This window comes from Pimephales promelas, chromosome 7 (assembly GCF_988280905.1).
Source record: "Pimephales promelas chromosome 7, fPimPro1.hap1.1, whole genome shotgun sequence".
Lineage (NCBI taxonomy): Eukaryota > Metazoa > Chordata > Actinopteri > Cypriniformes > Leuciscidae > Pimephales > Pimephales promelas.
Window position 1 is genome coordinate 14,557,773 of NC_142775.1, and position 20,421 is coordinate 14,578,193.

The 20,421-nt window shown below is 38.0% G+C and overlaps 1 protein-coding gene across 3 annotated transcripts; it reads right to left on the bottom strand.

The window, feature by feature from the left end:
• Nucleotides 1-66: 66 nt before the first annotated feature.
• Nucleotides 67-19,249, bottom strand: mcm3ap (minichromosome maintenance complex component 3 associated protein). 3 transcript variants are annotated; one of them, XM_089133114.1, is made up of 31 exons: nucleotides 19,117-19,249; nucleotides 17,373-18,854; nucleotides 16,739-16,974; nucleotides 16,547-16,628; nucleotides 15,203-15,350; nucleotides 14,913-15,115; nucleotides 14,657-14,796; nucleotides 13,349-13,546; nucleotides 12,941-13,209; nucleotides 11,624-11,786; nucleotides 11,363-11,523; nucleotides 10,324-10,547; nucleotides 9,963-10,243; nucleotides 9,770-9,870; nucleotides 9,537-9,668; nucleotides 9,337-9,441; nucleotides 7,931-8,083; nucleotides 7,624-7,821; nucleotides 7,449-7,517; nucleotides 7,241-7,375; nucleotides 6,999-7,152; nucleotides 5,987-6,251; nucleotides 5,802-5,899; nucleotides 3,881-4,271; nucleotides 2,599-2,856; nucleotides 2,388-2,511; nucleotides 2,126-2,296; nucleotides 1,886-2,033; nucleotides 1,658-1,803; nucleotides 1,036-1,183; nucleotides 67-583 (listed from the first exon to the last, which is right to left on the bottom strand). In XM_089133114.1, the coding sequence occupies exons 2-31, from the start codon at nucleotides 18,751-18,753 to the stop codon at nucleotides 416-418; spliced, it is 6,450 nt and encodes a 2,149-aa protein (XP_088989240.1). In that variant the 5' UTR covers nucleotides 18,754-18,854; nucleotides 19,117-19,249; the 3' UTR covers nucleotides 67-415. The 3 variants fall into 3 exon arrangements, with proteins under 3 accessions (XP_088989240.1, XP_039505657.2, XP_039505656.2); XM_039649723.2 differs by having other exon boundaries at nucleotides 19,085-19,241; XM_039649722.2 differs by having other exon boundaries at nucleotides 18,952-19,171.
• Nucleotides 19,250-20,421: the final 1,172 nt, after the last annotated feature.

Here is a 20,421-nt window from a genome sequence, read left to right on the forward strand (position 1 = left end):
ACATTATTCATGTTAAACAGGGTTTCTCAGCAAATTTGGAAAATAATTTGAAAGAAATGGGCAGAATTTTGATAAAAACATCTTTATGGTTGTCAAAAATATACATTAAAATACAGCATTATTATTGAAATAAACAAAATACACTGAACTCTCTTATTTAGAAACTAGGCAACTATGTCTGAAGACAAATGTACAAATTCTAAATTAATGTTTAAGTACATGAAAATTCACACTAAGAACTAATTATACATAATGGAGGAAGCACACAACTTAAGCAACTGTTTTTAATCAAATATATAAAATAAAAACATAAAAAACAAAACTGCTAAGACTAATAACCAGGCAATAAAATACATTTTCATTCAAATTGCAAAGACTGGAAATGGCATTGAGCAGTTGCGGTTATTTTGAAACATCAATTCTCAACAATGTCTAAAAGGCACTTCAACTTGAGGCTACACACACGTTCCTCCTCTTGCTGACTTGACAACTCTCTTTTCAAGTCCTGGAAACGCTGGAATAAAGATACCGGTCTGCTTTTTCCACTAGGAGATTCAGTCTTCTCAAAAGAATCAACCACTTCCTTCAAATAACAAACAAATACATTTTAATAAAAGCTACTTTTTAATTTCATATTAGTATTAGTCAGTTTATTTGTCTCCGTAGGGAAAATAAGTTTGCAGCATACTCACACGGATATTAACAATCACAATAAGCATACATTTACAATAATTTAAAGCAAATAAATCTAATTTAAAATAACCAGACCAACTGATCAATTAACACTAGAAAAATAATTTAAAAAATGTAATTGCTTAGAGGATAAAAGATAGTTTGGACCTGTTATTAATGCATCGGGGAACAATACCGTTGGCCAGCAATGGCAGTAATTCAAAAGCATAGGATAAATAATGCGTCTTATTATTATTCACAATGATGTTAGTTTTATTCAGCACCCTCTCTTTATATATACTCTCTCTACTTAACGCAATTCCCAACAGTTTAGCTAGCACTAGCTAAACTGAAATACTGTACCTGTATGTGGATGGTAGCAGCAGGGCGCTTCATAGAGGAGTTCATGGCTAGAGGAGGTGCAGAGAGGAGAGTGGAGGGGAGGAAGAGAGGAAAAGAGGCAGAGGAAAAAGGATCCGCCTCAATCCGACGCTGAATCTGCTCTCCAATTCTAGAAATAAAAGAAAATGAATAAAATACACAAAATCCCATAATGCATGTTTAATAGGACAATTTAAAAGATGGACGGGGAACAAAGTACAAACACTAATTTAAATGGCCCCTACTACGATATTTTAAAGGCTCCTAATTTAGATTTAGAGGTCTCTTACAATAGGTTCACTTGGATCCAAACACTTAATTTTTTTAATATACACTGCATCACCAGCTCTTTTCTCAGTGTATGAAATGGTTCGTTCAAGGATCCGGTCTCCCTAAACCTCTCCCTTCTGTGAGCCTACTTTGCTCTGATTAGTCAGATGACCCAGCCTGTTGTGATAGGTCTACAGTACACACTCTACAGCTTACAGTGTCTTTCGGAAATGAAACGCCCATTACCATCTCTGAATTTCAGAATAATACTAGGGGCATCTTCTAAAGTCTGTGTCAAATTCATTGCATTGGTAAGAAAAATATTAAACCTAACCTCTGGCCCTCAGCATTCATTTTTTGAACGGTTGAGAGAGAATGTTGAAGTCGCTCCATTATGGGAGTCTGTGTGCTGTCTGGAGCAAAGCAAAGTCTGTTCATTTTGCTAGGAGATGATATTTTCTCAACCAGGTCAAAGGTTTCCTTTAAAAACACAAAAATAGATATTTAACACATTTGTAGTGTTTTAACACATTTATAGAAGGCTCTGATATCCGAACTCTACCTGTTTATGGACAGTGCCAGTAGAAGGACGCTTTCGCGAGGGAGTCATGATCAGAGCCGTAGAAAGGTTGGTGGATGTCAGGGCGAGAGGAAAAGATAAAGGGCGCAAATGATCCGATTCAATTCGATGCTGTATCTGCTCTCCAATCCTACAGATACATGTTAAGGAATAGGTTACAGCAGCAGAACCAGGCAAAAAAGGGCAACAGTTATGTTTTATATTAAATTTGTTAAAGCTAACCTTTGGCCTTCAGCATTGATATTGCGTATGGAAGAGAGAATCTGGTCAAAGCGTTGTGCAATGGGAAGCTGTGCAGTATCATGAACAGAAGGCCATTCCATGTCTATGAGACTCTGAAACAGCTTCTGCTTGGGGAAATGTCTGGCTGCTGTGGTGGGCCTGATATTAGACCTATAAGAGTTGAAAAAATGTGCTTGAGTCTATTTTTGTAATATATAAGATTTTACCTTGAATAATAAATATGTAAAAGAGTGATAGTTACACTTCTGAGGCATGCTGTTTCTCCTGGTATGTCTGTTTCACAGCCTCTATCCAACTGTCAGGAGGCTGGAAACTCTTCAGGCTGTCTTTGTTAAAATACACATAAATCTCACCTGTGGGTGCATCTGTGATTAAAAGAGTTAAAACACACATTTTAATAACAATGGAAAAAGTTCAGAATTTGCATTCTGTTACCAATCTGTTATTCTCACCTTTTGCCACAAGAGGCTCTAAACTCCAGTCCTTCATTCGATGCTCTACACACAGGCATATGATATCGTCCCAGGGAATTTCTTGAAAGGATGGTCCAGTCTTCTCAAAGTCATCCCCATCGCTCACATTTAAATATTGGTAGTTCACTCTTCTTAGCAGGTTCTCCAGGCGGGACATTAGAATGGGTTGGCTTAAGGGCGAGGTGGGGATCTGGGATACGTACTGGATTATAGAGGTGCACAAATGTGGCCAGGAAGCTGAGTAGCAAGGGAAGAGATTTGTTTTAATGCCATCATACAAATCCATTGCATTTATCTACAGTTAATTCAGGGCCAAATACCCAAATCCTACTAAAATGTCAGTCAAAAGCTTAGGTTTTTTTTTTTTTTAAGTCTCTTATGTTTACCAAGGTGGAACTTATTTGTTAAAAAATAAATAAAAATACAGCAAAAGTATTACAATTTAAAATAACCTTTTTTTCAATGTAATATATATATTTTAAAATGTACTACTGTAATAGCGAGGCTGTATTTTCAGCAGCCATTACTCCAGTCTTCAGTGTGAGAAAAAGAACGATTTCTTTGGATTTTTTTGTTTTGTTTGTTATTATCAATGTTGAAAGGTTTTAGTGGTTTAACATTTTTGTTCAAACCGTGACTACCAGTTTGGGGTAAGAAATTATTATTTTACTTATAAATTATTACTTATTTGGCATTTATAATGTTACTAATATTTCTATTTAAAATAAATTCAAAGAATCCTAAAAAAAAATGTATCACGGTTTCCACAAAAACTATTACATAGCACAACCGTTTTCAACGTTGTTAAGAACCACAATCAATAATTGATAAAAACTGAGTACCAATCAATTAGATTGATTTCTAAAGATCATGCGACACTGAAGACTGGAGTAATAGATGCTGAAAATTCAGCTTTGCCACCACAGGAATAAATTAGCATTTTAAAATATATTAAAATACAAAACAGTTATTTTAAATTCTAATACTATTTTACAATAGTACTGTTTTTTTACTGTATTTTGAGCATAAGAGACATTACTGGTAAAAAGTTTGGAATAAATAAGGAATACATTTCCACTAAAAGCATTCTCCCATTAGCAAAATATATGAAAAATGTGCCAATTTGTACATAAAATGCATTTTCTGCATGCATAGATTCAGTTTACACAACATGAAAGACGCCATAGAAAATGGATCTTGAACTTTGAATTGATTTGGTGTGTGGATTTCCTGTTTTTCATAGTATAGTATTCTCCCATACCATTAACGGGAGGCAGATCCCACTCAGGAAGTTGCCGACTGAGGATGGCTCTCCTCAGCCAGTCCTGATGTTCTGGGGAGTTCCAGGCCTGATGAGGAATCAGCTCGCTGTTCTCGGGGTGAGAGAATTCAGGAGGTGGCCAACACAGACTGGACAGGTGCTCTGAAGAAACTACACCTGCCAGAAAGCTCAGCACACTGTTACAGAGTTGCACAATAGGCTCCGGGCGCTGAGACGGAAGACCTGCATGTTTCCTGTCCTGCTTGTCTCGTTGTAGTCTGGAGTGGAACTCACGGCACAGGCCTAACTCAACAACCTGCAGCAGGGTCTGAGAGTAGAGGGCTGGGCCAGCGGGAGAGCGGGCTGCAAGCCACCTTACAACAAGACTCATCTGAAGGGGAATGGTTATAAGAAGAATGTGTAAGTACATCATCCATTTTTAGTTAAAAAAAAATGCCTAAGTGTCATTCCGAAGGATGCAACAGTTGCATTACTTGGTATTATGCCAGCTAATGTGCAGGGACGACGTGCTAAATCATATCTTTTAAATGTTCTGTTCACAGCAGCCTTGAAATGTTACAACGTCTGGGTTCAAAAAGTACGGGAATTGTATCAAATGGAAAAGATAACATACTCATTACGACTCCAGAAATCTGTTTTTAGTCTACGATGGAGTTCTGCAGAAGTCTTATTCATGTAAAGGGCCAACAAGTTAGGGTTATGGTTTATGGGTCCCTGCTCAACCACCAAAAGTGATTTTAATGTATTTATTTTCTTTGTTTTGTGTGTGTATGGTGATGCTGAAACCACATAGAAATGCTAAATGCAATACTGAAATATATATTTTTTTCTCTCTTTTCAAGATTGTACATTAGCAACATTTTTGATAATTGTTGTTGATGCATGTAACTGCTCTGTTAAGAATTAATAAAAATGTAAGTTAAAAAAAAATGCCTAAGTGAGGTTAAACACTAATTAAAGATGCATTAATATAGGAATTTTGCCTGATATGATAATTATTTATATTTTGAAGTCAATAACCAATAAATCAGCTGATATTAGATATAAACCTGCATTTTGACTGATTACTAAAAAAATTCTGATTACTAAAATCATCCAGATCTATTCATGCTTCAAATTACATCAGACAACGTTAAAAAACGAAACTGCTTTTCTTTATACAAACTCTTTAAGAAAATAAATGGAAATTAAAAAAGCTTAAAAAAAATATAGGCTCCGAGTTAACATTAATTTTTTTGTGTTTAAAAATAGGAATGAAATAGAAATGTAGGGCCAAAATGATCATTTGGCTATAATTCATAAATATATCGCCCTATTTTTCTATTGGACCAATAGTATTATAAGGTCACTTATAGTATCATATTTATCGACTGATTCTGATAAAACACACACACACACACACACACACACACACACACACACACACACATATCTATATATATATACATACACACACACGTATACACATCCCTAACAGACATATTTTATAGACGTATCAATTTAAGAGACATTCTCAATCCAATTCTCACTTTTTTGCAGACGAACCTGCTGAATGAGGGTTGCTGTATAGAGTACACTAATGATTATAATGTATATTACTACAATATGAAGTAATTTTATTAATAAAATATTAGATTCATCTTGTAGGCTATACTGTGATATAAATCATCCTAATAAATGGCTTAATTTTCTTCACTCAAAATGCAATTTCCAAATTCGAAGAGTAATGTGACCTGGACATAACTCCTTACAACTGTCGATGAGAAAGTTTAAAGTGACAGACAGTAGCAAAGACAACCTCAAAGATGTTTATGATACCAATATGATCACATCCCTAACACAAATAGGTTTAACTATATTTGCTTTTTTTAACCATCTTATTTTTGTTTTGCAGACCAACCTGCTCTGAGCCTTGCAGGTCACTGAGGGTTGCTGGAATATGGACAAAGATGTATTCAGAGATGAGGCCATCTTTCACTAACATATTCAACATGAGTGCTGTGAAAGAGAGACAATAAAATAATCAGATTGTAGTCTTTAACACCACTTGTCTATTATGCAATGTATTTCCTTTCACAAACTTGCCTTCTTCCAAACCCTGATCGCTGACGACACAGTCTTGGTTGCCAGTAACCACCACAGCCAGTGGTAGAGGAGAGTGCCAGCAGCTGGCCTGCTGCACCTGCCTCAGCTGGAGGAGGGCAGAGAGCAGGGTCACATCCTCATCCTCTTCGCCCTGTCCAGCGCTGTTAAGAGGCGGAAGCAGCATCAGCAGAGCGTTGGTACCATGCAGCTCCTTCTGTTCCTCCAGCAGGCACTGGTCTTCTGCACTTAGGGGGCCATGGCATGCCTGCACAGTGACACAGGTGTTAATCATCTGTAAATGCAGAGACATTTGGACCCCTAGATACAATTCTAATGGCTTCATAATGAGCCGGAGAATCCTTTTGTTTGTTTTTTTTTACATTCAGTTTCATCGTCAATGTTTTTTTTTTTTTTTTAATAGGTTTAAATAGGTAGAAACACACAAACTCAAAATGGTCACGTTTTATTCTAAGAAATAAAATTGTGTCAGTAATAACCCTTGCGATTTTTTTTAAAGCTTATAACCGTCTTGAAAAAGGCAGTTGCTAACAAGTGGCTAATTTTGCCTACAGAGGTTTTCAGGGACATTAAACAACAGGTAAACTCATCTATTCACTAGTCTGTTTTTAGAGCCTCATTGTGTTTATAATCACGTCTTACAAACTATTGTGAGCTATCGGGAGCTTAGTGATGGGGATATTGAAGTCACTCGACTGAGGTGCTTCAAAATTCAGTTGTGTTAATTTGTGAAGATTGTCTTGATACCCATTAAATGTAAAAACAATACATTTTTGTTGGTCACGGAGCTTATTTTCTGCAATAATCCAAAAGTCAATGGGAAAATCCTGCCGTTTTTGACAAGGGAACCAGGTTGAAGCTAATTTCCCAGGATGGCCTACAAAAATATGTTATCACTGCAGCACTCAATTGTTCCCCCTGTGGCCCATTTCCTCCTCATTACCTCACTGTAACTGTAAATAATGACAGGATTTTAATTTCTTCTGAGGCTCACCTTTATAGAAATGTGAACTTCATGAGTCTTTCCCTTAACATTTGCCAGGCTGTGACTGATGCACAATGTTTTTAGTTGCCCTTTGGGTTCTTTCTCACTATCTTTAGATTGATTTCCTCCACCCAATTTAACCTCAAGCCACTCTGTCAGAATCCTGCATGGAAACAAACATAAATAAAACAAAAGATGTGAGTTATAATTTCACATGATTTAAGAAATGTTCCCATCATTTAGTTCTTTACCTGCTGGCAAAGCTTATGTCACTATCGCAGGTGCTTGGCAACAGAAGTGTGGCTTTCCAATAGACTCTGTCAGGTGCATTAGGGATGCTTTCTGCCACAAGGGTGGGAAGATCAAGAGGCATCCATACACGCTCACTGCCAAAGAAGGACAATTAAGCATACAGACAATCACAGTGATCTGCATTCTGCTCATCTATTCCAAACTTACCTCAGTAAGAGATTGTAGTAGTAGGACACTTTCATTTGATGAACTGCTTCTTGTCTCATTTTCAGCAACCTATAAAATTAAAGTCAGAACCAGGAACAATCATTAAGGCGAGTTAAAAACAACAAACAAACCCAAGCAAAATAAAACAACTAGATTGAAATCCCCAATGACAGACCTTGTGCAGGAAACTGCCATGTTCCCAGAGTTGCCCAGGTTGACCATCCCCTGAGCCAAAAGGTCCAGACAGGGGCTGGAAGGAGCACTGGGGACAAGGGCCTTCAGTTTGAACTGTGGATCTACACAGCCAGGAGCAGCAGGGAAACCACGCATCTGTCTCTTTAGCTGACGACGCACGGCTACCACGTCACGCCACCTGGAGTACATGCACACATCTGTTCTTTAAAGGTTTCTAAAGAAGTGGGATAAACACACCTCCAAGACCTGCTTTATTCACATAAAGAGAAACAATTAGCTCCTCAAACCTCTTGATGAACTTGCGGGCGCGCCTCAACTCATCGTCTAATATCTCTTGTGCCATCGCGGCCACCTCCTCAGCAATCGTCTCCTCTACTATGCTGTTGCATTCCTCCTCAGAGCAGCGAGCAATACAAGCTGCTTTCACCTCTAAAGCAAGCCTAGAAGAAAAGTACCACATTAGCAGTTTTGCAAACATTTATTTGTGAAGTTCATTAAAACCTGTCAAGAACATGTCCAAGTAATAGAGCCCGACCGATAAAGTATTTTGAAGGCCGATACCGATACAAATATTTTTTGTTTTTAAAATCCGATATTCCGATATCGGCCGATATTTATATATTTTTTTTTTCAGAAACGTGCAACAAAACATTAACAGATTTCCCTAACATTAGTTATTTGTAGTTATTTATGAGTTTTAACTAAAATAATATGATTAAGATAAAATAATAAAGAAACTTGTTTCTTTTATTGTCACAACAGAACAGACTGACGATAGTGGCATTAGCTAGCTTTATGGGTAGCTAGTCTATGATGAACCATAATTTAGCAATGGATTACGTCATACTGCAAATTGTAAAACATACATTTTCAATATAACAGGCCAAGGAGAGATGATCCGTCTCATTGCTATAACTCACACGCTATTAAAGAAATACTTCAGTCACATTGTCAAAAGTTAAAAGGACAGTCAGTCAACTACACTGTAACATTGTAAAGTAACTATTACTAGCTAATTCCGCTTCACTCTCGGCTTATTTAACAGCAGCAAAACTGGACATGATAGTCACAAATTTTGTCATGCTTATTTGAGTTTAGAGAACTGATGGGGATGTTCTTTTAATTGTTATTCAAGCAGCGTGTTTTGTCCGTTTTTTTTTTATTTTTAAAATATTAATTTATCGGCCATTATAACTGCCGATACCGATAGTTTGGAAAATGCCTAATATCGTCTGATAACATCGGCCTGCCGATATATCGGTCTGGCTCTACCAAGTAATGTATCATAATAACTTGTTTTGTTGCATTTATTCAATTAGCAGATGCTTTTATCCAAAGTGACAAATGAAGAATACAACACACGATTAAACTTAAAGAGATAGTACACCTAAAAATGAAATGTCAATTTACTCAACCTCATACAGTTGACGGAAGCCATTGACTTCAATTGTATTTTTTCCTATGGAAGTCAATGGCTACCGTCAACTGTTTGATAACCAAAATTCTTTAAAATATCATCTTTTGTGTTCAGCAGGAGAAATAAACTCATATAGGTTTGGAAAAACTTAAGGGTAAGCGATGACAATATTTTTGGTTAAATATTCCTTTAGAGGAGACAACATCATGAAAAAGCCAAAGGTGAAAGACAATAGCCAGGAAAACCTGTGTGAGATGGTTATGTAGGATGACATACTTTATCTCAGCCTCAGCGGTCGCTCTAATGCTCTCTGTTAGCACCTCGTCGCTGATCTTAAGACACATCTCACCACTGAACTGATCAAGAAAGGCTTCCTTCTGCCTAAAATCAAACAAAAATGAAAGAAGAGTAGGAAACTTAAACACAAAAACACAAGCATTGTATTAAATCATGAACGTAGAGGGTCTTTCACAGACCTGGCTTCTTCTTTCTTCCGTTTCTCTTCTGCAATTCTCTCCTTCTCAGCTCTGATCTCTGACGTAGACAGTTCCCTCAGCAGCTGATCCAAGACTTCACTCACAACCGTTTCCAGCTCAATGTCACTTGCACTGCAAGACACAAGTGAGCAGATACATTAAGAAAAAAGAAAAACTTTTTTTGACCCTCAAGAATTTTAGACCTGTAGGTCAATGAAGGAAAGAGTTATTACCTGAGGGCTACAGACACATATTCAGCAGCTGCACGGGTTACATTAGAGACTTCGGCATCCACTACCTCAAGAAGCACCGCATCCACCTCTGCCATGATGTCCTGCCAGAGAGAATCATCTCATCAGTGAGCTTATGTATGTAGCACAATGTAGGACTGCTGCACTTTGTGGTTAAGATTGAAAAGTGTCTCACTTGATCTGTGTAGGCTGGCTCTGGTTTGGGTGGTGGAGGAGATGGAGGTCGGACTGGCTGTGGGGCTAAAATGGGTTGGAAAACAATCTGTGTCACCTCAGGGAGAGTGGGTTCTGCTGTTTGGGACTTTTCTCCGGTTTCCTCCATATAGTCAGGCTTTACAGGCTCGGTCATGCCAGGGACATCCATCAATAGCCGTGGTTCAACCAGAAGCCTTGTTTTCACCTGAGGCCTGGAGTCAGGCTCCACCACAGGCTTCAACTCCTGCCTCTGTGGTTGAACTGCCAAAACCAAAATACCTTGTAAAGAAAAGCACATTCTAATTTTCACTAATGAAGTAAGAACTGAAGTGCATTCACACCTTTGAGGGCAGCTGGTGGAGCCTCTGAGGATAGATGATCTCCAATGTACTTGTTGCTGGAGTCAAAGCTGCAAATGGGATTGTGCTGAGGTGGGTTGGGCAGCAGTCCACCATTCACCACCTCACCAATCAGAACAGTTCTCTTCCTCTCAATAGCCACAGACTTGGTCTGCGGCAGGAAGAAATCAGGCTCCTGATAGGCTGTCCGACTAAGTTCTACCATGCTGGATGATGAACAAAATAAGGCATTCATTTTCAAGAATTCTGCACCTCCAAAATGACATTGGATACTATTGTATTGAGAAATAGGGCTGTCAAACAATTAACCGCGATTAATCGCATCCAAAATAAAAGTTTGTGTTTACATAATATATGAGGGTGCACTGTGTATAAGTATTTTATATATATAATTACACACACATGCATGTATATATTTAAGAAATATTGTCATGTTTATACTGTATATAAATTTATATATAATTTATATTATATATAATTATTTTATATATAAATAATATATTTTTATTAAATATACATGCATGTGTGTGTATTTATATATATATATACAAAATAATTATACACAGTGCACCCACATATATTATGTAAACACAAACTTTTATTAATCGTTTGACAGCCCTATTGAGAAAGGATCTAACATAGACCTTATTCAGAGCAGCGTCATGACAGGTATGAAAGTGAGGCTGTGAGGGATAGACTTACCGTGTTTCCAATGGCATCCGCTATAAAAAGCTGAATAAAGCGGCTAGATTACTTACAATTTTCCACAGCTTACATTGTCGGGAGTTTTTTGTCAACTGACATTTCTTTGAAAGATATTTTTCCAGTGTTTCATGAGCAGAACAATCCGAAAACACATTAAATAACAGTACAGCCCATTGAAGAGATACAAGTCTATCCCCTTTACAGCCTCACTTTCATTCTCATTAAAAATCAAAGATGGCGCTGCCGTGAATAAGGCGTATTGAACAACAGATGTTTAGCAAAAATCAAGTTAACAGAGAATATAGGTATCACATACCCATCATTGATATTAAGGCCATACTGTTGAATAAAGTCTGCGGCTTCAGTGGCATTGCGGAACATGAGCATTCTGACAAAGTCCTCGATTGGGAAAATGGTGGATCTCTGGGACCCAACAGTAAAGGCCACATTGAGGATTTTCAGTGCCTTGCTTCTCACCTAAACCAGCAGAGAAAAATAGAGCTTAAGAAACTTAAGTGTAATGAATGAAAAAGTACTTCATAAATATTGGCTACTGAACTGGCCAAAAAGCATTTACCTGATTGAAGTATCTGTGAAGTATGCAGCTGCTCAAATAGGAAGCAGCACTCACAAGTTTAAAGAACCGGACAAAGTTATTGCTGTTGAGTGCTGCAAAGGCCTTCACAGCAAAATCCACCTCCGGAGACTCCCGTATCTCTTTGCGAAACTGTTGCACCTCACTGGATTGACACAAAGCAAATCCATTTGTTTTATTTATACCGTCAGTGCAAGGAATTACTGATTGGTACTCCTCAGTAAATATCTATATCAGAACCATTCTATGCAGTCATTGGTAGCCAGATTACATCCCTCTTCAATGGGCTCACTAACCTAAGAGTCAAATTCATTTATTTTCTGATCATATGAAAATATGACAAATAATTAAGGCTAATACATTTATATTTATGTGTTTGACAGGCGCTTATATCCAAAGTAACTTTTATTACATATATCCATGGTTTCACGACCAGGCTTAAGCCTAGTCCCAGACTAAAATGCATGTTTATGAGCTTTTTTAACTGAAAGCAACTTCCACTGACATTATCTTAAAATATGTTAATGCCATTGTTTTGTCTCAAGATACACACCAGTAATGTTTTTTGTAAGGCACATTTATAAAAAGCTACTTAAATGTCCTGATTGAACTAAGGACTATTCTGGGCTTAATCCAAGCTCTGTCTGTGAAACCAGACCAAAGGTATACCAAATCCTTTAAGAAGTAATTTCACTCGCCAGACATCTTTGAAAGGCCTCTAGGCATACAAGTGCATCTCCTATCTCTTTGAATGGGGAAACATCAAATTCTACAAAACTGTTCGCCAAGCTTACGATTAAATTTCATATTTGACATAACAACTGTCTCATAAATTTAGATTTTAAACACTCAAATCATGACAAAAAAACTCATTTTTTTAATGCGGAATTGTTATACAGATAATGAGGACAACCAGTCCTAAGCGAGCGTCTGAGAACACTGACTGTTTCAATGGGAATCGGGAATCTAATGCCAGCTGCAGGGACGCAATGACTTTACCAATTGGCAATTGGCTCTTATTTAGAATGCAGGACTTCATATTACGTGTTGCACTTTTTCCCAATCATAGTAATACGAGTGCACCGTCTATCTATCTATATATAAAGTCTTTGGGTACACATTTGATCGGTTCATAATTCAAACCCATGACCCATTTAGAAACATTGTTATTGTTTGGCATTGTTAGCACCGCACTCTACTGTTTGAGCTTAACTACCTAAAAAGGGCAGATCCAAATTCCAAATAGTTTTATGATTAGCGTTACTGCCAAAAAAACATTAGTGAGGGTAGGTGCATTACCGAAGAATATCTCCATCATTGAGCTTAAGCAACACGTTGTATTGGCGAAACTCTGCCTCATTGGAGCAGTACACCTCCTTGGTGGCCAAGTCTTGATACATCTCTTTCAGACTCTGCAGGCATTTTGTCATATTCTCATTGTTGATTTTGGCATCAAAAGACATCATGGGTTCCTGGCAGAGGTGATGGGCGCAGTGAATGTGGAAACGGGTACATTTCTCGATGAGCAAAACTGTTACTGGATCACATAGATGCTGCTGGGTAATGTCCTACAAAAGATGTTCAGGCATAATTACAAAAAATAGGCTAAGTTGTAAAAAACACAACCGCAACATATTCACATTGACAGTTTTAATATTTTTAAATGATATCATCAGTAGAAATAAGATTAAAAATTGTTATGCCCACCTTTCGAATGCCTCTCGTTCTGTTCCAGACAAAGTCATACCAGTCACGGTAATTGCCCTCACCATGGTCCATAATCTGAGTCACCAAGTAGTCCATAGTCATGCTTAGCACAGGAAGTGGTCTAAGCTCATGAGAGAGAGGCTCTTCCTGATCGGCCGAAGACCTGCTATATTCTTTGATGGCAGCAAAATGATCCACCTAAGCAGATTTAGACATATAACTAACCAATGGCAAAGGCATTTTGACATAATATTAACCCTTAGCAGTGTTGGGAGTAACGCATTACAAAAGTAATACATTACAGTAACATATTACTTTTTGCTGTAACGCAGTAGTGTAAGGCATTACTAATCAATTTTCAGTAATATTTTACTCGTTACATGTTCAGTGAGGCTTGTATTACAGTTGTATTACAGTCTATTGTCTGCTTTTATTTCTTAAAGGCAACAGACTATGTGAAAGTTTTAAAGCAGTCTTTTAGTGCCAGTTCAGAGCGGTCGCGTCTGTAACATTGTTTTTTCCTCAGAAATGCGAACACGAAAACTAAAATAAAATGAATATTTTAAGTTCTATGGAGACTGGAGAGCCAACCCTTCCTCATCTGATTTGCGCAGTGTAATTAACAGAATTACAAAAAATATATTTTGCCTCCTATTTTTTTGTCACGCATGAATGTGTGTCTTTTCCCTAATATTAAAAATAAAACATAGACTGATATTTGTCTAATGTCTGGAGTCCTTTAAGGAAGTAGCCTATATACGTTTCAATACATGTATTTTCTGAGAATTTTTATTTCAAGTTTTGACTGCAAATGTCATGTCCATAATGCTGGACTTCCCCAATTTTAAATAATTTATCCTCAACTAGTTTTGTGGTGTAGGTCTACGTATTGTATAATGTTAACTTCAAATAATACTAATAGCCCAATTTAAAGATAAGGCAGCATTGGATCTGGACGGTAAGGAGAATAACGCTGGGAGTTGGAAGAGGTGTGTCGCGATTCGTGGATCTGAGTCGTGTGGCGAATCGCGATTTCGGTTTGATATATTGCATATCGTTACAGTCCAAAAGTTAAGTTCTACTTAGTTACTTTGGTGAAAGTAACTCAAAAGTAATACATGAGTAATGTAACGCATTACAATTCTGAGACAGTAATATTGTAAGGTAATGAATTACTTTTAAATAACAGTAACAAGTACTACCTAATGTATTACAGTTTGGAAGTAACTTGCACAACACTGACCCTTAGCCAAGAACTCCAATAAATATGTGGATTTCAAATCATTATTGGACTGTACTGTCACAAACCTTTTCTGTATCTGGAACAACTTCAAAGACACTCAGCTGGTTACGGGTTTCTCTCATATACCGTTCTTTCTCCGGGCACATATCAGGGCATGTTCCCACAAAGACTTTAGACATATCCAGGTCTGTTCTTTTGGGCCGAGCTTCAGAGACAAAAAGACCATTATTACCCTATAATTTATATTCTAAAACAAACAATACAAATAATATTTTATTACATAATATTGTAATAAGTTCAATACAATATGGTATCAGAGACCTTGCCGTAAAATCTTATCTCTCTGCTCTAGGAGGCGGTATCTCTCCTCTGCTGTTTCAGCCACCTGACCGATGAGAGGCTGCAGTACTGAGGGCAGGTTACTATTAGGCCGCTCTGCGCTCCGCTCATCTGAGACCGACTCCAGTGGTGCATCGATTTCAAACTGGAGTGTTTTAGCCACAGAAGATTTTTTGATCGGAGACCTTTAACAGAAAATACACAGCAATAAATAATCAGGCCAAATAACCATCATGCAAAGGGATTGTTTGATATGACATGTCTTAAATTACCCTTTAGTAAGAGAGCTAGTGGTGCTGATGGGCAGTGCTCTGGGAAGAGGCTTGCGACCAGGGGAGGACTGTAACAAATCAGCCCCAGACTCCGGGTCCCCTGTCAAATCTTTGACCTCTGAAGGTATAGCAGCTTTTTCACCAGGACCTGTAAATGACAAGCACTTTATGAGCATAAGAGTACGAAAGAGAAAGTTCACAGGCTTGTTTAATACAGGCAAATATTAGGCATAATTTTGTGCAAAGAAAAAAAAAATCATATTGCAATTGCGATTTTAAGAAAAGTTAACATTACGGTTTCTGCTTCGATTAAAGGATAAAGGAACACATTAAAAGCAGACATAAAAATAACATTTAAACAGCAGATCACGTTTAACATGTCACCAACAGGAAAAAAAAAAGCCATCAAGGCCTCATTTTCTTGTCAAGGATTTGTAGTAGCCAAAAAATTAAAATGATGAACTTGAGCTGAAATGAGTTTGATTGAGAGCAGATTGTTTCAGTTTAGCTTTTAGCTTATTTTTTTGCGGAAAAAATTATGATGGGAATATTTGAATTAATTCTTAATTTCTTTCTACATTTTTTTCTTAAAAAAAATGTTTTTTTTTTCTTAAAAAAAATGTTAGTACATTAGTTAAAGCATCTTGCACTGTTATTTCTGTATATCATATTTTCGACAATGTTTTAAGTAAGCAATAAGATACAAGAGGCCGTGCTTGGTCCGCTTCGCGTCGTGCCCAACAACACCCTTCAGCCGTTACTTATTCACGATGCAGCACTTGCCTCGAGTACCTTGTTGCTTTTATAAAACGGTTACCACACAATAAAAATATTAAACTAAAAAAAATATGTATTAGTGCAACTTTCATGAAGTAAAATGACTAAAAGCCTTCCTTCCGCTAGAAAAAAGTAGTCCCTGACCGTGAACAGCAACAACGTTCCAATAGGTAATATGCATGAAAGCTCAAATAAAAGCAACACAGGAACTGCAGTGTTGCACAGTGATAAATAGAACCATTGGGTGAACATGAATAAAGCACAGCTATTGACCAATCAGAGTCAAGGATTGGAACTAACCGTTTTGTAATTAAGTTTAAAAAAACATTTTCATCTTGCTTTCATTATATTGATAAAATACTCAATTTAATCAGTTATTTTGTGGATGACATTAACACCGCACTTTAGCAACATTTTCCAGTTTAAAAATTCCCACCAGCCCAAACCACAATTTTGATTTTAAGTTGATTAATTTCACAGTCCTACACAATAAATCTTTCATTTCATGAATTAGAATTTTTATTATAATAAACAGTAAACAAACTTCAAAATGGTACTGTTACTCACTCTGTTTCTTTCTTTGCCAAAATATCTGAATTTCATTCCTCTGGAACATCTTTCCTTTCTTTTTGGCTCTGGCTGCAGATGCCTGAAGGCAAGAAAGAGTTCACTTAATTAAACCAAAAACACATTCATTAAATATAACTGCATTTCTGGCAATGAGAATTTTGTATCATGTATTTAACTAGTCACGCTCACATGATCATGGAAATGCACAATGGCCAGATGTTTCTGAGGCCTGCAATACACCTTAAGCACTTTCCCAAAGTGCCCAAAATGCTCTGTGACGATTTCCTTCCTGTTGAGTTTGGGTGGGATGCCTTTACACTGTATAACAGTGGCATCGGTAGGAGAGAGACCACCCAAACTGCCTGTGCTATCCTTTCGAGCAGCACGTATACCTGGAGTGTGTGTCTGTGATTCAGGCTTGAGCGCTACAAAGACAAGTGATCACAACAATGTTAGCAAGAAAAAACATTTCGAAATAGTTTCGTATAAAAATTAAAGATGCATTATTATATCGGTCCCGTATAAAAAAAGTTGATTAAAAATCGTTTTAATTTTTTATCCGCATCAGACGATATAGGATATTTAATTGTTTTACATTTAGATTTATATTAAATAAATGTAAAAATCTAAATTAAATTTTTAAAATGTAATCTCTAAATTAATATCCACTTTCCATACTGTACATTATAGTGTTGTTGATGTCAACATTTTTAGTGTTTTTATTTTGTCAGATTAAAAAGGACAGCATTTATCCCAATAATATGAAAATAATATTAGTGTGTGAACCTTAAAAAAAAATCACAAGAATAGAAATGTATCTTACAAACTTCCTCTGCTTTTTTCAAAACTGTTGGAGCCTGAGATCTCAGAGATGTAGTGGCCACATCACCAGCTGGAACAGGAGGATCTGGTCTTTCTGGAGGATGAACTTCTCTCTTGACTGGGCTGAATTTGGATCTCAGTAACTCAGACATCGCACTGCGAAAAAGCCCTGCAGCTGGGTTTCTCAGCAGTGGGCGTTTAGCGGGTTGTCTTGGGCCTTCTGCTCCAATTTCACTTTCACTTTTAGCTGGATTTGGGTCTACCGTCTCCTCTTTACGTTTTACGCCAAAACTCACAAAAGCTGTTTCTCCTCCACTGCTCTGCAAATCTCCTGCTCTATCCTCCATTTTTTGTGGGGCTTCAGTTTTTGTGACCCCAAATCCAAAGGATCCAATGCCAGTACCACCAAACACAGGTACTTTGGTATCTGATTGTGGCTGAAGGCTCTGCGCTGTGAAGCTGAAGGTGGAGGGAGTAGTGGGCTGTGAAGCAGCCGTACTACTGCTGGAAGGGTTGGCAGGTTGAGAGAAGGTGAACTGAATGCTGCTGCTGCTGCCACCACTGAGCGTCTCCTTTTGTAAAAAATTTGCATTAGAACGTGAAACAGAAGGAGCTGCTGCTGGCTGTGAGAAGCTGAAGCCCAGAGCGCTTGGCTTTACGCATGAAAACAACGAACCACCAGAGGAATTGCCCATGGTACTAGTTACGGCCTTGGATGATCCAATAGTTTCAGAGGCTGAAGACAGATTTGAACTGGGAGGTTCTGGGTTGTCACTGAAAATAGGTTTGAAAACAGATTCATTGGGTGGCTTGAAAGTGAACTGGTTCCCACTAGGAGGATTATCAGTCCTACCCACTATAGAGGAGGATGTTGCGGTGGGTCCAGAGAGGGCAGAAAGCTGACCGAAACTGGGCTGGTTGGCAACAGTGCTGCTGAAGCTGGTCGACGATTGGGAGACACTTGAGGATAGACCAAACGCAGAAGGCTGACCGAAAGCTGAGCTCTGATCAAAAGCAGACATCGGATTCTGTCCTGTAGCTTGAGCATATGATGGCGGTGGTTGTCCATATCCAAGCGTGCCTTGACCCAAACTTGGCTGCCCAAAGGCTGGAGCTGGGGCTGTTCCCAAAAAGGAATATGATGGCTGCACCGACCCTTGAGATAACCCACCGCCCTGGCCAAAAGTAGGTGTTTGGCCGAAGACAGATGGTTGTTGTGTTGATTGGCCAAAAGCTGGCTGACTAAAAGCTGAGGGTTGTCCAAAGCCAACCCCCTGTGCTGGGTTCTGCTGGGCAAAGGACTGAAATAGGTTTCCAGACTGATTAGTGTTGTTCGATGCCTGAAAGGCAGTTTGTGGTTGACCAAAGATGTTTGGATTCATGATGGGTGAAGCATGAACAGCAACTGTTAAGATTTACTGGTGTGATCCTGAGCAAATTGTCTGCTGGTCATGACCAACGTAAAGTAAAGTTACTCTGAATCCTGTAAAACAAAGAGAGAAAACAGTTACCTGTGGCTTAGTCGATTTAAACCCAAATATAGAACGTATTTAAGAGAAATATCTGTATGATGTGCAAACCGTGTTACGAGCTCAGAGAAGAAAAATAAACCCGTGCGTTTTTCTCTGAATACTGAAGGCTGAGCACGGTTTACCTTTGCAAACTCACAAAATGAATATCTCTACACTATATAAATATAAAAATGAAACCCACTCAAAACGAAAAGGAATAATATCTGCAAATACGTTAGCGCTGTTCGTGTTCTCGTCGCACTCCGACAGGATGTTTATTTCTCTTCTTCGTGAACAGACGCATCGATCCAACGCCTGTCTAGGCGATTGCGGCCTCTACAGGCAAGCGACAGCATGACATCAGCGGATGAAGAGAAGTAACCTACTACTAGGTGGGTGAATGAGCTAAAAATAACGAGCATATTGTAGAGATACACTAAAAATATGACATCAAATATGCAGAAATGTGAAATAGACTTTATGTCATAACTTTAGGCCTACCTTTAACAACAAGTCAAAGTCCCTAGTCAAAAATTATACAGAAATGCTATAAGGATTGCTATTACAATTTGGAATCAACATCAATTGTTGTAATAAGCATGTTGCCCCCGTTTTGAAACATAGAAGCCCACACTACATGGTTTAGCAGCAATACAACATTGTAAAACATAGCCCCATTAAGTTATGTGAACTTACGACTTTTTCTTTCACTCCAATTGTTATGATAGGTTTTTGTATTTGGATAAATCAAGTTTATACGTTTTCAAGAAACAATTTATTGACTACTTTTGAGTTTTATCGGGATGCATAAAAAACAAAATCTGAAATTAAGATTGCATTTTTTAATGTAAGGAATAACTGACGATGGACCGTTGACTTATTGGATTTATTATATACACACAGTAGTCAACATTTGAAGTGGATCAAAAAAATCATCAAAGTTGTCTTAAGACAAAACTGGGTATTGATCAAAATTCATTAATATCTTTGATGAAAGGTTTTTGATCCACTTCAAATGTTATACACACTCACCTAAAGGATTATTAGGAACACCATACTAATAGTACTGTGTTTGACCCCTTTTCGCCTGTGGCATTTGAACGATGCCCAATTGGCATCCCCCACACCATTACACCTCCGCCACCAGCCTGCACAGTGGTAACAAGGCACGATGGATCCATGTTCTCATTCTGTTAACGCCAAATTCTGACTCTACCATCTGAATCTCTCAACAGAAATCGAGACTCATCAGACCAGGCAACATTTTTCCAATCTTCAACTGTCCAATTTTGGTGAGCTCTTGCAAATTGTAGCCTCTTTTTCCTATTTGTAGTGGAGATGAGTGGTACCCGGTGGGGGCTTCTGCTGTTGTAGCCCATCCGCCTCAAGGTTGTGCGTGTTGTGGCTTCACAAATGCTTTGCTGCATACCTCGGTTGTAACGAGTGGTTATTTCAGTCAGAGTTGCTCTTCTATCAGCTTGAATCAGTCGGCCCATTCTCCTCTGATGTCTAGCATCAACAAGCCATTTCCGCCCACAG

Bases quoted from the DNA above. Each gene is read 5' to 3' on its own strand.
- mcm3ap (XM_089133114.1), bottom strand. From the start codon at position 18,753: ATGAATCCAAACATCTTTGGTCAACCACAAACTGCCTTTCAGGCATCG. The intron at 15,116-15,202 runs GTAATTTAAGAC...TTTCTGTTAAAG, and splicing joins ACTAGCTCTCTTACTAAAGG to GTCTCCGATCAAAAAATCTT. The intron at 2,034-2,125 runs GTTAGCTTTAAC...ATGTATCTGTAG, and splicing joins ATCAATGCTGAAGGCCAAAG to GATTGGAGAGCAGATACAGC.